The sequence below is a fragment of the Notolepis coatsorum genome, assembly GCF_963971535.1.
Source record: "Notolepis coatsorum genome assembly, chromosome: 2".
NCBI lineage: Eukaryota > Metazoa > Chordata > Actinopteri > Aulopiformes > Paralepididae > Notolepis > Notolepis coatsorum.
Window position 1 is genome coordinate 129,034,694 of NC_140166.1, and position 20,355 is coordinate 129,055,048.

Genomic DNA, 20,355 nt, shown 5'->3' on the forward strand with positions numbered 1-20,355 from the left:
ATAGAACGCCAGGTAGTTTGCAGGCTGTTCGACGCGGAAATGAGCAAAGACACAGCTCGTCACGGATTGGGCAAACGCGTCAGTGGCCAATCAGAGAGCGTCAGTCAGTGGCCAATCAGAGAGCGTCTCCGAGAAATGCGGCTGGGTTTGGTATACACGCGTTTGTTTTGAATGCGTCATCTTGGAGTAATAATAGTCTTTGCCATTATTGCTCATAGCCAGGAAGTGAGTCATGCTGACTGTAATTGTACGTATCGCGCTTGCGACACCACGAGCCAACGAGGAACGCGGACTGCTTTGACCAGAACAGAGAGAACAAGGAAGCAACATGTGCTGACAATAATAATAAGTCCTCAAATCAGCATAGTCGACAGTAAGAGAGATAATATAATAACGTAACGAGCGTCATCATACTGGTGGATTTTCACAAAGCCCGGACAACTTTCCATGTAAGTAGGCTAATATATTCTACCTCTAAAACACTTTACCACAACTCTATGTAAGTGTTCGTGGTGCTATAAGTTATGTTACTTTTATAAACCTACTCCCAAGCAGGAAGTAACGTGTTTTTACAATGCAATTACGTTGTCACAACGCCACACATTATATTTTGTTAGATTTTATTTCACGGTTTTTACAGTTTGATATTGTTGTTTTTTTGGCTTCTAAATACTTAATTGCCTTGGGGTTATAAAACACTTTTTTATTTAATTTTTTATAAATGTATTTAAATTGTTTTATTACTACCTAATATTATTATTATTTAACGAATTATTATAGCATTTTCCTCTCGATGATATGGTTTATGCAGTACAGGTGAAAACAAGACGAAAGTCTTTCTCTGGTCTGCATCCCCTTAACAATTATGTATGTATTGAGCTGTACTGTACCCATTCTGCAATCTGTTAAATAAAGTGTTCATTCAATCAATCAATGACCCTGAAGCTTGTTGACTTTGATGCACGCCAACAAGGAGTGAAACCACAGTGACATTTCTCTGCGATACATGTACGTTTCTCGTCGGACCAGTTCTTCATAGTTAAAATAGGGTGGTTTCCTAGAGCAAGGGACTGTGGATTCACTCGGCCAAACCTTGTTGCATCACAGTCACGAAAGGGGCTATACCCTGAAGCATGGTCTATCGTACTGAAAATCACCTAAGAATTTCCATAGGGGGTTCCCACGCCTAAAACACCATATATATAATATAATACCGTTATTGCCAGACTGTCCTACACGTCTCTAGCCCCTATAGTCCACGTTCTTGTAATTTATAGGCTATTGACTTGAAAACAAATTTATAATGTATTTTTTATTTTATTTATTATTATTTCAATCCAGTGACTCCATAACTGACCACACACAAAACGCGCGTGTCCTCCTCCCCCGAGCCAGATCCGCACAAGCTTGTGTCTCATTTCCTTTGTTGTTGCTGTGTTGGTACTCGTGGGCAGGCCTACGCGAAACCAGTTGATCCCTTTCCAGTTTCGCTCCTTTTTCCCCACGTGATTCACACATTTATGTTTGAGCAACAAACACCTCTATAAAGTTTCAATGATTATTCAGCCCTTTGTGAGTTTATAAAGTAGTCATAGTAGTCGAATACATGACTCAGTGTTTCTCCACACAGATTCATAGGTTACTAAATAAATCAATTGTATAGTGGTGTCAAGGTGGTATGACGAGGAATATGCAGACTTTGTGAGCAAGATGAAGAATGTGCTAGTTTGGGGAAAGTATTTGTGGTGGGCCGCCAAAAATAAATGTACATATCATCACCATCCTAAAATAATGGCAGAAGTCTTTTGAGTTTTTGACTTTTGAGAAAAACATTTATGATATCTATTAATAATTTGAATTAATTTCACAACTGGGGCCTAACAAAAATAATAGTTGGTTTCAGGTTGGTTGTCAGTTTGGCCATGGGTAGGTAGGGAATTTATTTTATTTTATTTTTTTATTTTATTCTTTCCCACGGCGACTATGGATAGGGAATTTCTTTATTTAATTAAAATGTTCACAACAACATGGATGCATGTACTCTGCCAGCATGTTTAATATCCATAATACTAAATGTTTGACTAAGATTTCTATGAAACTTTATTCTAAAAAAAAAAAAAAAAAAAAAAAAAATCTGATTTTTTTTTTTTTTTTTTTAATATATAATTTTTTTTTAAAACTCATAAAATATATTGGGTCGCACGTAAATCGGCAGGGTCGGTCGGCAACCTGAAACCAACCATTATTTTTGTTAGGCCTGGGTAGGAACAGCATGATCTTTTAAATTAAGGATGTAAGAAATCTTACCAGAGGCGGCCAGCATCATGCAGAGATGACTTGTCTTAGGCAAAAACAAAAAGTGACTTAAAAGTACTGTAAGTTATATATTCTTTGTTAAAATAAGTGGTTTACATGTTAAAATAATAACTACATTCCGACAGCCATCACTGATATAGAGTGTCTGGTCAGTAACATGGGTCTCACAGTCCCTCCGCTCTGCAGTTAACACAAAATAAATGTTTCTGGTATCCCTTCCCACTTTATCCAATCAGGAGATGGATCAGTAGGGGTGTAACGGTACACAGAAACCACGGTACGGTACGCACCTCGGTTTTGAAGTCAAGGTTCGGTACAGGTTTTCGGTACATTGGGGGAAAGTTTGGCTTTCCATGTTCCACTCAGGGGTGATGTAGTGTGCAGTAACTAATTGTACTTGTAAGCCTGTCAACGAATATTCTATATTGAAATAAAGAATTATTATTATTATATTAGATTGTGAAAAAAAACAGCCCCCGGTGGGCGGTCATTAGTGGTTGAACATACCGTTGTATTCGTTCGGTACACAGCTGTTTGGTACGGTACACACTGAAACAGTTCGGTACGGATATGTGTACACTACCTTTACACCCCTATGGATCAGTGATATCAGTTGGAACGTAAAGCTATTTAACACGTATTTTAACTAAATAAATACCACTTGCAGCTCATTTTTAAAGGAACACGCCAACATTTTGGGAAATTAGCTTATCGTTAAGCTTATATCTCCAGAGAGAGACAAGAAGATAGATACCTAGAAGATAGTTTCCTCTCTGTGCGTTCAGTAGAAAGCTACATGTATCTGGCTGCACGTTAGCCTAGCTTAGCACAATGAATGGAAGCGGACAGTGCCGGTTAGCCTAGGCATTGTCCAACTAACACCTCTCCCGAAGGCTGATATCTATCTTATTGTCTCTCTCTGGAGAAGACAGTAAGCTAAAATGTTGGCGTGTTCCTTTAAGGCAAGCCATTATTTTAAGAAGGTGATGATATGTGAAACATTGCATAGGCTAAACTAAATCAACAAGCGGCCCACCTGTTCAGTGGTCGGTGGTCGCTCACTGCCATGGAAATATAAATGAACAGAGCCTGCCTCGCCTAATCGCCTATAGATACCATCTTCAAACTAACATTTCAATTTAGAAAGTTAACTTTACCAGCAGTAATGTATCCAAACTTGTAAGTCGCTTTGGATAAAAGCGTCAGCTAAATGTAAATGTAATTCACAATAACTAATAACTATTAAATGTAGAACATTTGTAAAATTACTGGGATCGATAATAACGCCGATAGCGATGTTGTTCTTTATCAGTAAAAAAAAAAATCATATACAATGCACTTGAATCAGCAGCACACAATGCTAGTAGCAGTACTGTATGCCATTGTGTGCAACAAACACCAAGAAGGTATAAACTTTGCAGTCGTAGAGTCTCTTCAGATTGAAAGGTTACTCTTGTCAGGGATATTCACGGTTCTGCTCCTCTGATTACATCGGACACGACGGGTAGATGAAGTAATTACTAATCACAGAAAACAAATACGCGTCAACAGTGTCAGAGCTTGTTTCAATTATTTCAGCTGGTATCTCGGAGCAAAGCCAATCGGTGGTGTGTGGGTTAATTGAAAACATTGCTGTTGTTCAGTCTATCTATTTGATTCTAATCAACTGTAATTAGCATGACTGGGAACTCAAAACCAATCAACAGGACCCTAAACGTTGCCAATGCACTCTAGGAGAGCAATATGATTTGAGAGATGTTTGTAAGTTTGCTGTTCCAAAAAGCTAAAAAAGGGATTAAAAGGAGATTTATTTCTGTTGTTGGGGTGAACTTGTGGAACAATGCTGATGTAGCTGATGTAAGAATGAGTCATTCGCTTTTGGTTTTCAACATTCTTTTATTTTCGAGGCTTACAAATGTGAATACTTTTATTATTATTATTTTTTTTACAGTACCAAAATCTGGCACCGACGGATCTCACGTGAATCGGTACTCGGTAGTACCCACGTGATTCGGTAGGTACCTGTACCTAATTCGGTACCCATCCCAGCCCATATGGGCGTACAAGACACATAAACAATAAGTATATAATAGTATACTTGACAAATTATGACATTGACAATAGGTTATATAGACCAAGATGGCCACAAAAAAATATATACGCCGGTATACAATAAAACGTAATATAACACAAGCTGTAAGCATTGCAATGTATGTAAACAAAGAAACAAGAGGAATTCATATACAATTATATAGGATATAGTGTGTTTTGTCTCAAGTGCCATGCTTTCTCCAAAAATCCTGCAAAACTGAAGATGTCCTCCCCAAAAAAACAACTCAACATACAACTCTCAGACTGCCAAAACAAATCCGGATTTACAATTTGAATTTTCTCAAATAAAGCCCTCCTCAAATCGGTGTCACCACCAGATCACATAGAACACACAACCGCTCCTCAGGTTTACCTTGGAATCTACCCACTTCCACAGCCAATGGCAGGGTGCCAGACCTCAACTGGGCACACAGAGACCTCCGTCTTCTCTTTAAGTTTAACATTACATAAGGTTCAGTAAAATACTCATTTTTAATTACAACATATTTTCTAAGTTTAGGTTACTATTTTCCATATCTCCACCTTCCACTTATCCTGATGGATTGTTGATCATTTTGTTTTAATTATGTGAACCTTACACTGCAGATTGTTCATAAAAATCATACTTAAGTCAGCAGAAGAAAAAAATCATGGACATCTCTCTTGACCAGGGATGACCGTGGGCTCTGTCCCAGTTAAATATCTTTTTTGTCACCCTGTCATTTGGCAGCTGGACCAGGTTAGACCAACCTAACCATTTCACCTTTTTGCTTGACCAAGCATGAGTCCCAACTAGGGATGCTCGATATTGGATTTTTTACCGATACCGATATACCGATATTGTCCAACTCTTAATTTCCGATACCGATATCAACCGATACCGATATATGCAGGGTTCCCCCCCCCCCCCCCCCCCAAAAACGGAATAATTTCAGGCAATTAACATTACATATCTCTTGTTGTGGAATTAACACAACATTATGCATACTTTTGACAATAAATTAAATCAGAATTTGTTCTTACTTGCTTGCCTGGGTAAGTAAAGGTTATAGGAATGTAATTTTTGTAATCTTTTTTTGAAAACCGATACCGATATTTTCCGATATCACATTTTAATGCCAATATCGGCCGATAATATCGGGCATCCCTAGTCCCAACCCATGTCCCCTTCTATAGCCCCTTTTGGTGTATATTTATGGACTCCCAATAAGTTGTGCGTCCCCCCCCCCCCCGTGAAACATTTTGAGATTAAATTTTTTTCAAATCCTGCATTCTAGTGAATTTTCAAAGTAACACTGCACTTCAGACAACCTACAAGTGATGGTGTCTAGGTCTTTAAGTGTTAAACAGCTGAGAGCCGTCACTGCTGTTTTTTGTGGTCTTCTTTCATACACACATCTTACCATGTGTGTATTAACATCTTTGGCTCCCCCCAAAGTATAATTTATGGTTTTGAAAGTTTTTTTTACCCACTGAGCACTCATTGCCACCAATGCAAATGAGTGCTCACTGAGTTAAAAAAAAAAAAAAAAACACACAAATTATACTTTGGGGGGAGCCATTATACTTTGGGGGCCCCCCAAACTATTAACATGCAGCGGGAATCACTGACTACTACTACTAGTGTCAGTGGACAGCCAAAGACACTTAGAGCATGGGTTCTCAACCTTTCTGCTGCCAAGGCACCCCTGTGTTCAATCGAATATTCCAGGGCACCCCTACATACGATAAAGACTTTTCCGGTCCTGTCTTTTTTGCTACAATGATGACAAAAGTGCTTGCTTTCAAAATAATGTTTATTTAAGAAACCGGGAAACACATTTGTGTGTATATGCAGGCTATATAATGCATTATTAACAGGCGTTTCAGGTCTAAATGGCTTAGTACTGTTGACATTACACTGCTTGTAGTAGTAAATCAAATAGCATATTTCTTAAAATAAAATTACAGAAAATTATCACGAAAGTGCTATCTATCTGTTGCAGCTGCACACTTTTCCATAAAAATAGCATATTTGGATAAGTGTGACCATTTCTCAAAAACTGAAAATCATGTATTTTTTTTTAAATACAGAAAAGGATCACTAAAGTGCTATCTGTTGCAGCTGCACTGTGCGCCATAAAAATAGCATATTTGGATAAGTTTGACCATTTCTCAAAAACAGAGAATCATGTATTTTTTTTAAATACAGAAAAGGATCACCAAGTTACCATTTCTCAAAAAATATAAATAAATACAGAAAATAAGCACTCGTTCACTCAGTGGACATTTCTAGCTCAATGCGAGGTCTGCTGCTGCTGGCTAATAATACGGTCAATACGTGGGGAGATCTTTGACAAGGCAACACGCATGTCATCCTCAAGGCTCAACTTGGCCCTATATTTTGTTTTCAGAGCTGTCATGGATGAAAAGCCAGCTTCACACAGATATGTGGGGCTGAATGGTATCAACACCTTAACTGCTGCATCGTGAGATACTTGGTACTCAGCACCACACTCTGAAACTAGCTCTCCAGGTGGTATCAGATGAGATTTCAATGAGTTCTAACTTCTAACAAGAGTTTGGATGGAGATGTGTCAGGAACGGAAGCTTTGTCTCAATGTTGTCTGTAAAGGTTTTTTTTATCCAGAGTAACTTGGTGATCCTTTTCTGTGTTTTATTAAATAATGATTTTCAGATTTTGGGAAATGGTCAAACTTATCCAAATATGGTATTTTCATGGAAAACAGTGCAGCTGCAACAAATAGCACTTTAGTGATAATTTTCTGTAATCCAAAAAGAATAAAAAAAAAATTATTTTTTTAATCTCAAGGCAGCTCTCTGCGGCACCCCTGTTGAGAACCGCTGACTTAGAGAAGCATCATGTCTGGGTCCAACTAAGCCATACTGTGTATCACAAAAACATGCATTCCCACTTGCCCGTGGGAGTCGCATGCACGTCCTCCTCAGCACACATTTTTGTAGATCACATGTATTTGCAAATAAACCCAATATGCCCGCGGCGAGAGCTCCACATACCATTACCTCCCGGCGTGGGGCCGGTCGACGTAGTTCAATTCCATCTCGTCTGCTTAGCATGGGGGTTCGGAGGAATCTCAGCACAAAAGGCACCTGCATTATGCTGTTCACGGTTAAGCCAGCAATCTGAAACAGGAAATCCTACCTCAAAAACAATAGTATCACTATTGTCAATAGAGTTCAGCGAGTTGTCTACAGACCACTGCATGTGTTTGTGTGTCTGTGTCAGAGACAAAATAGCATCCTGGGGGGGACAGTGTGTTCAAGGATTCATAGCTTCATGGCGGTCGACACAGTTCTAATGAAAACATCTGTGTGTGTCGTTGTCGTGGAGCCTCTGAATGCAGAAGTGGTGAAACAACGAGGCAGAAAACACCTCGTTGCGTCACATGCAATTTTTTATGTTCCACAGCATGAGCGATTTGATGCCATTTCCATCTTGCTCTCTGATGATCAATTGAAGCCATGTCCTCTGATCAAAATATGCGTCTGTCAAACACATACCTGTTAAAGGTGCTGTAAGTGGTATTTCTTTGTTAAAATTGTTCTACATTCCGACAGCCATCACTGATCTCACTGAGGGTCTCCCAGTCCCTCCATTCTGGTATCCCGTTCCCACTTTATGTAATCAGGAGAGAGAACCCTAGATATATACCGTATATATATATATATATATATATATATATATATATATATATACCGTATATATATATATATATTTTTTTTATACTTATGTCAAGAAATCTTGCCATGCCAAATTTGCTTACTGCACTGGTAGATTATTTTACTTGTATTTGCTTAAAACTAGTTTTTAGTTCTTATTTATGTCAGACCATTTTTGCAGTGTGGAGTTCTCTCTCCTGATTGGATAAAGTGGGAACGGGATACCAGAAAATGTATTCTTATATGTACAACAACAGTTTTGGGGTTCAGTGCCTTGCTCAAGGGCACTTAGGAAGAATGGTGGGTAGATGTAAGACCAGCCATCCTTCAGTCACTAGCTCACAGCTGGAATACACCCTCCTGTCGGCCGGGGGCCGGGGATCGAACCAGCGACCTTTCGGGTTACCGGCCGGTTACTGCCTCCCCCACCGCGTTGGATCCTACATATTATTCTCTAATAATTATCACCAATGAAGCTTCGAAGCCCCCCAAAAAGGGCACGTCCCTGTAATGAATGTACAACAGGCCACGTGTGTGTGACTGGCTTCGACCCGCTCCTCCCAGTCCCTGTGGCTTTTCACTTCCAAGACACGTTATAATTTTCCGTCACAACACATTACCCACGCTGATGCAAACTATAGGGTTGACAGATGAGTTAATCTCCACCGAAAACCTCAATAACAAATGGACCTCACGTCTCAAAAACAACAGATATGGTCCAGGAGTGTGGCCTCACTCAGACGAGAGTATAGTTCTGTGAAAGCACACCACGGGGGATACCTAGCCACATTTCTGCCATATTTCGCTAAATCCGAACAGCCTTGGACTACAACGAACATACCGTGAACTATGTAAAATACCAAACGTACTCGAGCTCGTTTTGCATCTTGTTTGACTGTATACAAACCATGGCCTTTCGCTCACTCTTATATCAAAAGAAGGCCTTGGGCCGACCTGCCTCACGCTTCACACACGGATCCACCCCCCCCCCTCCCCCGAAGGTAACCAAAACAGGAAGCTCGAGGCCAACTACGCAGGGAAGTGCTGTTATCATCAGCATAGACGAAGTTCCTCCTGGCCTCTTTCACACTGAACGCGGGTCACATCTGTTACAGAGGAGTGAAATGGTGACATTCGAACGAGCACATTCTCAAAGCGTGGGGGGACTAGAAACTAGAAAGGTGTGCTCAGTAGAGCGCAAATCTCCACCCATTTATTTTCTAGTAGCCTACACGTTAGTTACTATTAAATGGGCTATTACACTGTAGTCACTGTATACTGTACACACTGAGTACTAGCTTTGAGCCTCGACTTTGAGCCTTCTTATTTTTCACACCAGCGCTTGTATTCCTATGCTTTTTTGTTATTAGCTCTATTATTATTACCATTTTAAAATGTTCTTATATACTTTAGATACTATTGCTACTATGTATGTATGTATGTATGTATATGTGTTTTATTTAGTGCTGTCAATGGATTAAAATATTTGATTAATCGCATGATTGTCCATTAGGGGTGGAGCGGTTCACAAAATCGACTGTTCGGTTCGTATGCCGGTTTTAGGTTTACGGTTTTCGGTTCGGTTTATGTTTTTTATAAAAAAAAAAAAAAAAAAACGTAACACTCCAAAAATACCATACATCAACATAAGATATATAGCCTAAAAATAATCCAACTTTTCAGTTATTCTCAAGGACGTAGTCATGCAAAAACTGAAAGAATGAGGCCATTTGACATCAGGCACATTATTTTGACAGTGACGGTTAGAGCTAGGAGAGATTTTGGTACAGCAAGAGGGGAGCCCGAAGAGGAATGGCCTCAGAACCCAGAACTCCATGGGGACCTAACCACGGAGGACCCAGAGGTAAAGAACGCTGTGGTCAGCGCTACTGCAGCTGAAGAGCAGTTCGACACAGTTCAGCAGTTCCTGGAATATTACTCCAACTGGAACCGTCTCCAGAAGGCAGTCGGTTGGATGCTGAAGCTTAGAAGCACTCTGCTGAGGCTGTGCCGCCCGAGGAAGGAGATGAATGCTTCGCTCACATAGTCTGGGGATCTTCAAGGCAAGCCTGGGGAAGACCAACCTCACTGTGGGGAATATAAAGGAAGCAGAGCTCGAGATCTTCGTGAAGAAGAAGCTGCATGAGACGGTGGTAAAGACGGTGGGCCATGTACTATTGACCTCTGGCACCGAGTTTGGTTGGGCTCCTTGGTTTTTAGGAGTTGGTAATTGTTTCTAGATTAGAAGGACAATTAGGGGCCGGTGTAAGAGCCAAAGCTATATATATTTCGGTTATTGTATGATATGAATGTTTAATATTGATTGGATTTAGATAAAGTCATTGAACCGTTCATAATAGGGCATTCTGAAACCTAGGACCTTCTAGAACGTTGTGGTGCTGTCATAATAGATCTGCCTGGAACATAAAACAGTCCGGAACGTGTGGGGTGAGGTCATAGTAGGACAGGCTAGAACGCAAAACATTCTGGAACCACCGTATGACGTCACGATAGAAGATTACGGAACCTTCGTGATGTCACCGTATGAGGTCATAACAGAACATTCTAGAACATTTGGGTCTCTATATATAAGCAGAAGTTTCCTCAGAACGGCAGTTTGCATCTTCGACCAGACTGGACGCGACCGAAAGGATGGACTCAGCAACGAAGGGAAGGAACACAACGAAGGAACCACATGTGTCGAGTCGGCGGTGATTTTGGAGACTGGGAAAATACAGTTTTCTTACCTTGTTACTAGTAGTATGTGTAGTATCGACAGGAATATTTAGGAAAGTAGATTTAGGACCACTTCTGTAAAGAGAGACTTTGCAAATAAACCATTTGGATATCTTTACTTTACACTGGAGCGGCTGTGGACATTGCTTTTCTTTATCAACGGACGTACTACTCACAAGTAAGTAATTTGACCAGTGGAGTGGAGCCCCGGCCCTCACAGACATGACATTGTCACTTTTCGGATTTGGCACAAACCCATTTATTATTTACAAAAATATACAATAAGGACTATGGCCATATGATGCCTGGTCATACGGCATTATTCAATATACACAACTATATTAAAACAACTACGGTACTAGCCACATCGTTACTAGAGAAACTACTAAAACAAGTTGACACTTGCCGCCATAGATATATATAGAACACTAGATAGCTTAAGGCGGAGTCACCAGCGTCACTGAACCGCCGCCATCTTGGGAGAGTCAGCCTTGAGTGAGAGTGAGTGAGCTGCACAGACAAAAATACTCATAACTCGCTGAAATATTGACGGATTTACAAACGGGTTGGTTTGCTATAAACATCAAAGATGTAGTTATGATACTGCATACTTATAGAAAAAAGATTTTAAGATGTTTTTTTTTTTACAAACCGCTTGAATCATAGCCACGTTAATAATGCTTGTAATAAACCAAACCGTTTGTAAATCCGTCAATATTTCAGCGAGTTATGAGTATCTTTGTCTGTGCAGCTCACTCACTCTCACTCAAGGCTGACCCTCACAAGATGGCGGCGGTTCAGTGACGTCGCTCTCCATTGGCCGGCAGCGCGGGCAAGCTATCTAGTGTTCTATATATATCTATGCTTGCCGCTGCTGTCGGATGTCAGGTGGAACAGGAAGTGAAGAAGTCACTGGCTCAGGTTAAATCAAATTAAGCCTGTAGCTACATCAGGTACAAACAGTGGAGCACCACTTAGTGACCAAACATGGCACTGCAACTAAATAACAACACAAATACAATAGGCACATTTGTGACTGTTACAAATAAATACAATTAAACAATTAAATATAACACGTTTTATACTCGTGCTACAAGATTTTGGCCTGTGCTACAAAACTATCAACCTCTGTAGGACCAGTGGTATGTGCAAAAAAGGTTAATGTACACTGGGTCCTATGTACCATACACACTGAGTCCTACTATGTACTATACACACTGAGTCCTACTATATGTACTATACACACTGAGTCCTACTATACACACTGCAACGCAAACACACCCATCATCACTACAGTTTAGTTTATTTTTCTAAATGTCCATTTTTATCGCCCGTTTCCACAGAAACCATGAAGCGGGAGGTGAGTGCTGGAGTCGACTTCCTCAAGCGCTTGGCCGTGGAGCGCGGCAAGTTGGACGAAGCCAAGGCAGACGTGTTCGCGGAGAAGCTACAGCAACTTTTATGTGACAAATATGACGACCACTGGTACCCAGACACTCCCAACAAAGGACAGGCATACAGGTAGACCCATCAACACAACGTGAAAATAAGAAAGTTGTCTAAAAGTTCTCCGTTCTTAATCGTACGTGTACGCAATACTCTAATAATTGACCACGTTTACATTATTAGCTTTGAGAATGGAATGCGAGAGGATTTTAATTGACGCGCAAGTGCTGCCGCCAGTTAAGTTTTTTGGCTAGTATGGTCGTGAAATTGGTATTCAATTCTGCGGTGGTATTACAAAGGTCTTTTAAATTCAACTAGTTGAAACCGGCAGATGCCCTGAGCATAATTATATGATTTTGTCGTCTGTAGGATTCCGCTTTATTGTCTATAAACTAGGGCTGACCTTCGAAGCTTTTTTTGGCAATCGAAGCTTCGGGGGCCGAGCTTCGATTTTAATTCGAAGCTTCGAGAGAAAAAAAAGAAAGAAAAGAAATATTAATTATAATTCTTTCTTTTTATAGATTTTTTTTTATCTTATGTTGTGGGACTTGTACAGCACTTTGGTAAACTTTGTTGTTTTTAAATGTGCTCTATAAATAAAGTGGATTGGATTAATTAATTAAGTAGCCCCTTTCGTGACTGTGACGCAGCCAACAAGGTTTCACTCGGCTGCGCTGCCTGGGTGCAGTGGGGCTGCTCTCACAGCCAACAACATGACATTACATAATTATGTTGCAACCTTCGTCTATCAAGCAAACAATTATATTATATTTAATTTATTTATAATTTATAATTATATCAGACAATGCACCTACAAAAGCAGATGATTACAATTAAATTAGCCAACTTGGTAACACATTAGTCATAGCAGCATAGGAATAAGCCTTATTAATGTTTTGTGTGGCGTCGCCGTCGTGTACAACGATACTTACGTTTTTAGGTGATTTGACAAAGTTGTTGTAGAGTTGTGATATGCCATTTTCTTCTGGCATATCTGGCACTCGGCCTTTTTTTGGGCATTGTCTTTGCATATTTTAAAGTGTAACCACACTTCTGATGACTTCTTCGTCGACATGTCTGCTGCACATGTCCTTGTTGTTTTCAACACAGATAATCTCCACCTGCTTGTTGTAGAGAGGTGGAGTCGAGGCGCCGCTTACTTTCGTTTCATTGGAATGGAGGCGCAAGATTTTGGAGGCAAAAAAATAACAATTCTTTTTTTTCTTCTTTTTTTTACTTCGATTTCTTTTTTTATGGTCGAAGCTTGTGCCATCGAACGAAGCTTCGAAGTATTTAAGACAGCCCTACTATAAACCCAGACCCAGAAGGAACGCTCCGCGGGTCCGGCATGAGAAAAGCGGGCGGACTTGACCTTTGTGCATCATCTCCCACCACACAGATGCATCAGCGTGCGCAACGGGGTCCCGTGCGACGAGGTGGTCCTGAGAGCGTGTGCAGAGTGTCAGCTCCAGCCCCGTGACCTGGGCCTCCCCTGTGACATCACACTGTGGATCGACCCGCTGGAGGTGTGCGCCAGGTGAGTCACCCCACGTCTCTCTCTCTCTCTCTGTCTCTCTCTCTCTCTCTCTCTCTCTCTCTCTCTCTCTCTCTCTCTCTCTCTCTCTCTCTCTCTCTCTCTCTCTCTCTCTCTCTCTCTCTCTCTCTGTGTGTCTCTCTCTGTGTGTATGTCCACCTCTCTCTCTCTCTCTCTCTCTCTCTCCCTCTGTGTCTCTCTCTCTGTGTCTCTGTCTCTCTCCCTCTGTGTCTCTCTCTCTGTGTCTCTGTCTCTCTCTCCCTCTGTGTCTCTCTCTCTGTCTCTGTTTCTCTGTGTCTTTGTCTCTCTGTGTGTCTCTCTCTCTCTCTCTCTCTCTCTCTCTCTCTCTCTCTCTCTCTCTCTCTCTCTCTCTCTCTGTGTGTATGTCCACTCTCTCTCTCTCTCTCTCTCTCTCTCTCTCTCTCTCTCTCTCTCTCTCTCTCTCTCTCTCTCTCTCTCTCTCTCTCTCTCTCTCTCTCTCTCTCTCTTTCTCTCACGCATGCCGAGACAAAGGCAGCGAGTGACTCAGACGTGACGCCACCCGTGCAGACTTTCCCAGACGTGTGGGTGTAGAGTCGTCACAACGACTAGAGGAAGTACAGTCTGGGAGTACGGGTGACACATGTGGAATGTGGCTAAATTAATTTATTCAATTAGCATTTACCACAGGATAAGATAAGATGAGATAAGATATTCCTTTATTGATCCCCTGGTGGAAATTCAGGAGGTTAGGTTATATGTGGGGGTTGGTGGCTGGGTAGGGTATGATGATTAAGCAATATCACACGAGAGGAAGTGCTGTTATACTAAATATATACATATTGTATATAATATGCTGAATCGAAGATTATCACAGCCGTGCTGATAATAATACATTCAATTTATATAGCGCCTTTCTAAGTACCCAAAGTCGCTTTACACACATGCACAATGAAATCAGTTAATAAATACAGAATAGGGTAAACATAACAAAGAAATATCAATAATAAAATGTAAATTATTTAAAATGTAAAGCTTGAGTCTTGAGGTGGAGGGAGGACGATGATTAAGAAATATTATAATATTAAAAATATTCAGTATAACAGCACAACCTCAAGTCTGATATTGCTTTGATACAACATTGCAGTTTTTCAATCACCATTTATTATTTAACAGTAATAAGTGAAAACGGATTATGATTTGTTTGCTTATTCAATCATTTATTTAGCTCCGCCAACAAATAGTTCCACAACTGCACCCTTGAACTTGGATCATTGCCTAATTAACGGTGTGGCGGAGTGATACATAATAGTTAAAAGTCCCAGTGCTGTTTATACCGAATATCGGCACTCATGGAATGCTTCTTTTCCAATCAAATGACTTGGTTTGAGCTAACTGTCGTATAAAACATAAATGAACGGTACCACACACATGTAATGTGTAATTATATCACCTTTTAGGAAATACATTTTCCTGGCAGGTCTGTTTTGATATTGTGGTGCGCCGCTATAAGTAAATCCCTGTATGGGAAACACTTCTCAAGTATTGTACTTCAAAGTAGGGATTCTGGGGTCGAGGGCAGGGAGCGCCATCTTTGGGTTCAGTTTGTCATGTTAAAATAGCTGAATTTCTCTTTGCTTTGGGGTTATAAAAAGAGGAAGAGGGAATCCAGTGCCGTTTTTAGGTACTTGTACTAAACTTGAGTATTTCCATTTTAGGGAACGTTTTAACTTTTATTCCCATGGCCTTTTGAGAGAAGTATCCTACTTTTATTTACTTTGTTAACTGAATCCTGCAGTTACTAGTTGCTACTTATGAGAAAAAGGTTTTGCTTAACACTTTGATTACCAGCAATGCGGTGCGCCTTACCCCCGTTGAATGCCACCACCCACTTCAATGATAGCGTTGTGAACGCTAGCGTTGTCACCCGTACTCCCAGACTGTACTTCCTCTAGTCGTTGTGACGACTCTACACCCACACGTCTGGGAAAGTCTGCACGTCTGAGTCACTCGCTGCCTTTGTCTCGGCATGCGTGAGAGAAAGAGAGAGAGAGAGAGAGAGAGGTGGACATACACACAGAGAGAGACAAAGTACCAGAAAATACCCCAAAATACCCCAAAGTACCAGAAAATACCCCAACGTACCCCAAAGTACCCTAAAATACCCCAAAGTACCAGAAAATACCCTACTTTAGGGTATTTTCTGGTACTTTGGGGTGATTAGTAGGACCCACTTTGGGGTATTTTGGGGTATTTTCTGGTACTTTGGGGTATTTTGGGGTATACTTTGGGGTACGTTGGGGTACTTTGGGGTATTTTAGGGTACTTTGGGGTAGGGATGTCCGATATTATCGGCCTACCGATATTATCGGCCGATATTGGCATTCAAATGTGATATCGGAAAATATCAGTATAGGTTTTCATTTCTATAACCTTTATTTACCCAGGCAAGCAAGTAAGAACAAATTCTGATTTTATTTATTGTCAAAAGTATGCATAATGTTATGTTAATTCCACAACAAGACATATGTAATGTTAATGACCTGAAATTATTCAGTTTTTTGGGGGGGGGGGAAACCCTGCATATATCGGTATCGGTTGATATCGGTATCGGGAAATTAAGAGTTGGACAATATCGGTATATCGGTATCGGTAAAAAAGCCAATATCGAGCATCCCTACTTTGGGGTACTTTGGGGTGTACTTTTGGGTATTTTGGGGTACTTTAGGGTATTTTCTGGTACTTTGGGGTGATTAGTACAGGGTATCTGCAGGTTTAGCCCAGTCAGATTTAATGCTTTTTAAGACTTTTTAATGCCACTCAGAATTAAATTTAATACCAATTTCACAATAACAAAAATCATGCAACGACACCAATTAGTTTAAGTTTAGGTACACATTGGTCCAAAGATGTTTATTAAAACATAACTTGGAAACTTAAAAATCTTGAACTTAAAGGAGTAACTGGATTGGATGAATTTCAACAAAGGGGTGACCAAACATAAATAGCAAATATAGCTATACAAAATATACCAGGGGCCAAGCAGCAAGTGCAACAGCCACTGTCAGAACACATAACTATTACCACCCTCCCCAGGGTATCAAAAAAGTCAACCAACAAACAAGATTCTTGTGCCGGATCTCCTCTCTGGTAAACAAGAATACCCTGAAGACTCTAACAGGAGCACTCATTCAAGGGTACCACGACTATGCTTGCACCTCATGGTACCAAAGCACCTCAAAGGCCCTAAAAACAAGATTACAAACATCACAAAACAAACTGGTCAGACTACTGCTTAACCTCACTCCTAAAACCCACTTTACCCCTGCCCACATTCAAAACCGCTCTTAAAGAGCACCTACGGGAGGCTGCAATTAGAAACTGGGCACCGTAAATTTCCAAACCCCCCCCATCCTAATGTACAGTCTCCTCCCCATCATATGTATATATTTTCTGTTAGGATCTCTGGGTAACAGTACTGTATATTTGCTTATACAACGGCATGCAAATTTCTCGATTCTGATTGGCCATTCACACGTCTTTATTGGCAACAATCCACGGTCCTGGGCTCAGGACCCGCCCACAACCAAATCACATAACCCTCCCCGGCTCACTCCGGGAGAAAACAAGATCGCGGACAACAAATGGTTATGTTGAAAGCACCATAACGACTAAATATGAAGCGATTCTGTCAAGGGGAATGTGTTAGTCCTTTAAACAATGTTGGATGATGTAATTGATGGGTCTTGACTCAATCTAGAACAAAAGAAAAATCGCGGATTGATTGATAGATTAATTGATTGATTTAAATTTCTTCCTTCCTACTTTCTACTGACTGCAGCGTTCTCCCGACGCTGGCGTACCCACAAACACACACACACACATACACACACACACACACACACACACACATACACACACACACGCACACACACACTGTGACACACACACACACACACACACACACGCACACACACACACTCCTGTCTGCAACAGCGGGGGAGTCAGACTGAGAGAGAAGCAGCGCTGTTTTAAGTGAGCATGGTCTATTGAATTGATTGATTGGTTGATTGCTAATTTTATTACTGTACCCCTGGTTTCCAACTGGTTAAGTTTAGGCTAAAAGAAATAAATAAAAAAAATAGGGCAAAGAAAACGTTTTTTTTCCTATAGGGCAAAGAAAACGTTTTAATTTGTTTTACCTACTTTATATTCTGCATCTGGTAATAAAATTTTCAATCAATCATTCCAATAATACACAGTTGGATGTGTTAGTTGGTTGGATGCACTTCAAGCTGCTTCCACATGAGGCAACTTCTCTCAATCATTCCAATAATACACAGTTGGATGTGTTAGTTTGGTTGGATGCACTTCAAGCTGCTTCCACATGGAGTTGTGGGAACTACTTTTTCTGGCGGATGGTTTTTTCAATAAATCTTCGATTAATGTGTGTTTATTGTATAGAAATAAGGTTGGATGAATCTGGCAGTTGTATAAAAGCTTTACACCACGTGCAGGAGTGATTTGTGACCAATAAACCATGCCTAGGGGGGTCTAACGACCCTCGGCTGCGCCTCGGGCCTAACAACCACCCCTAGGCATGGTTTATTGGTCACAAACCACTCCTGCGTGTGATGTAATGCTTAAATATCGTATATGTCACAATTGTAACACTACAGTACTATATAGTATACCTGTATGTCATGTATGTCCCTATGCCATAAATGTCATGATGTCATGTATGTTGAGTATGTCATAAATGTCATGTCACTATAATTGAAAATGGGGGACCCTGATGTAAACAAGACACACGTCTTTCTCTGGTCTGCATCCCCTTAACAATTGTGTGTATTGAGCCGTACTGTATTGTACCCATTCTGCAATCTGTTAAATAAAGTTTTCATTCATTCATCCAGTTGTTTTGTTTTTGTGGTTTTGGTTGAATGAATGAATACTTTGTTTAACAGATTGCAGAATGGGTACAATACAGTACGGCTCAATACACACAATTGTTAAGGGGATGCAGACCAGAGAAAGACGTTTGTCTTGTTTACATCAGGGTCCCCCATTTTCTATTAATAGTGACATTTATGACATACTCAACATACATGACATTTATGGCATAGGGACATACAGGTATATAGTACTGTACCGTTACATTTGTGACATATACGATATGCAAATATACAGTACTGTTACCCATAGATCCTAACATACATGGGAGGATACTGTACGTCATTAGGAGGGGGTGGGTGGGAGGAAAAAATACATAGTGGGTGAAGCTCTCATTGAACATAAACACAAACGTGTCCTTGTTTACATCTGTGAATAGATTATTTTCAAGTTAAGACCTCAGCTTCAAGCTTTGGCGTGGAGCCGAATGTTATCCGGACTTCTGTTGGTGCAGATGTTATAGTCCTACCTGAGATGGCGCAGCTGGTGTGGAGGGCATAGTAGTTTGCAGGCGGTTTTTGCAGAGCGCTCAGCATGTGCGACGCGACTGCTCTTTTTTTTTGTTGCAGCAGGGCTTGTAATGGTCTTTGACTGGGACCAACCATCGCGCAAACAGTGGATTGTCAAGCCAGTTCTCGTTAAATTGGCACTTTCCCATATTAACGAGTGCAAATGCTAAACTAAACTAAACGTAACGTTAGCGTTATCGCTTCGCCTTGCTTCCCCGGCCAACACATTACACAAGGAGTTGTGTTGGTTCCGCCCCATTCCGGTCTGCGTGATTCTACAACACGGTCAATGAAAAGTCAAACTTTATCTCCCGTTAACGGTTTTCCCCCAGATTTCATAATAAAACATAAGATGACATGGCATTTTATCTTTCCTTTCTATGGCATTTTTAAGACCTCTGAAAATGGATTTAAGACATTTTAAGACAAACTAAGGCCTTAATTATTGATAAACAAATTTAAGACCTTTTAAGACTTTTTAAGGATCCGCGGACACCCTGTTAGTAGGACCCTAATCTATGTCTTAAATTATGGCTGATTAGTAGGACCCTAATCTATGTCTTAGATTATGGCTATGTGTCTAATCTGCCCGTCGCTTATCAATGACTTGTTTGCAGTCAACTTTGTCGAAACGGATTGTTTTTTAATCGGTTCATTTACGTTTTATAGCATTTTGAAAAGCCCTCGTTTTCTTGAAAGTTTCAGGAAAATATAACTTTTCCGTGATGAACGGCATTTACTAGAATATTCTGGAATACACAAAAAACATTGTAATTTTTCTTCCTATTTATGAATCGTTTTCAAATAAACGCTTGTGTACTTATGCACGCTAGAGAAGCGATCTGAAAAATCTATTTCATTTCCTGATCAGCGCGCACACACACACACACACATAGGGCAAACGCTGATATATAGGTGAAAACAGATCCGATTACCCCAAGACTGGTAAAAAAGATTCCTTACCTCATATCAGATGTTCTCCAAAAAGATTATTCCAATTCCTGATCGCCATTCCAAATATCGATCGCGTTTATTGATTCAGCGCTGGGTACTGTAAATATGTATTCCACGTTGTTTTCCGGCTCGGCAATCACTTCAGATGTCTCTTCA

At 40.5% G+C, this 20,355-nt stretch overlaps 1 protein-coding gene across 1 annotated transcript in view; it reads left to right on the forward strand.

Annotated features, from left to right (window-relative positions):
• The first annotated feature begins 309 nt into the window (after positions 1-309).
• The window catches only part of LOC311224134 (uncharacterized protein), a 46,941-nt gene continuing 26,895 nt past the window's right edge, over positions 310-20,355 (forward strand). Inside the window, exons 1-3 of the mRNA XM_084308988.1 lie at positions 310-449; positions 12,168-12,345; positions 13,670-13,807. Of these exons, the coding sequence (XP_084165114.1) occupies positions 12,173-12,345; positions 13,670-13,807 (311 nt within the window). The 5' untranslated portion in view covers positions 310-449; positions 12,168-12,172. The remainder of the gene's footprint in view (positions 450-12,167; positions 12,346-13,669; positions 13,808-20,355) is intronic.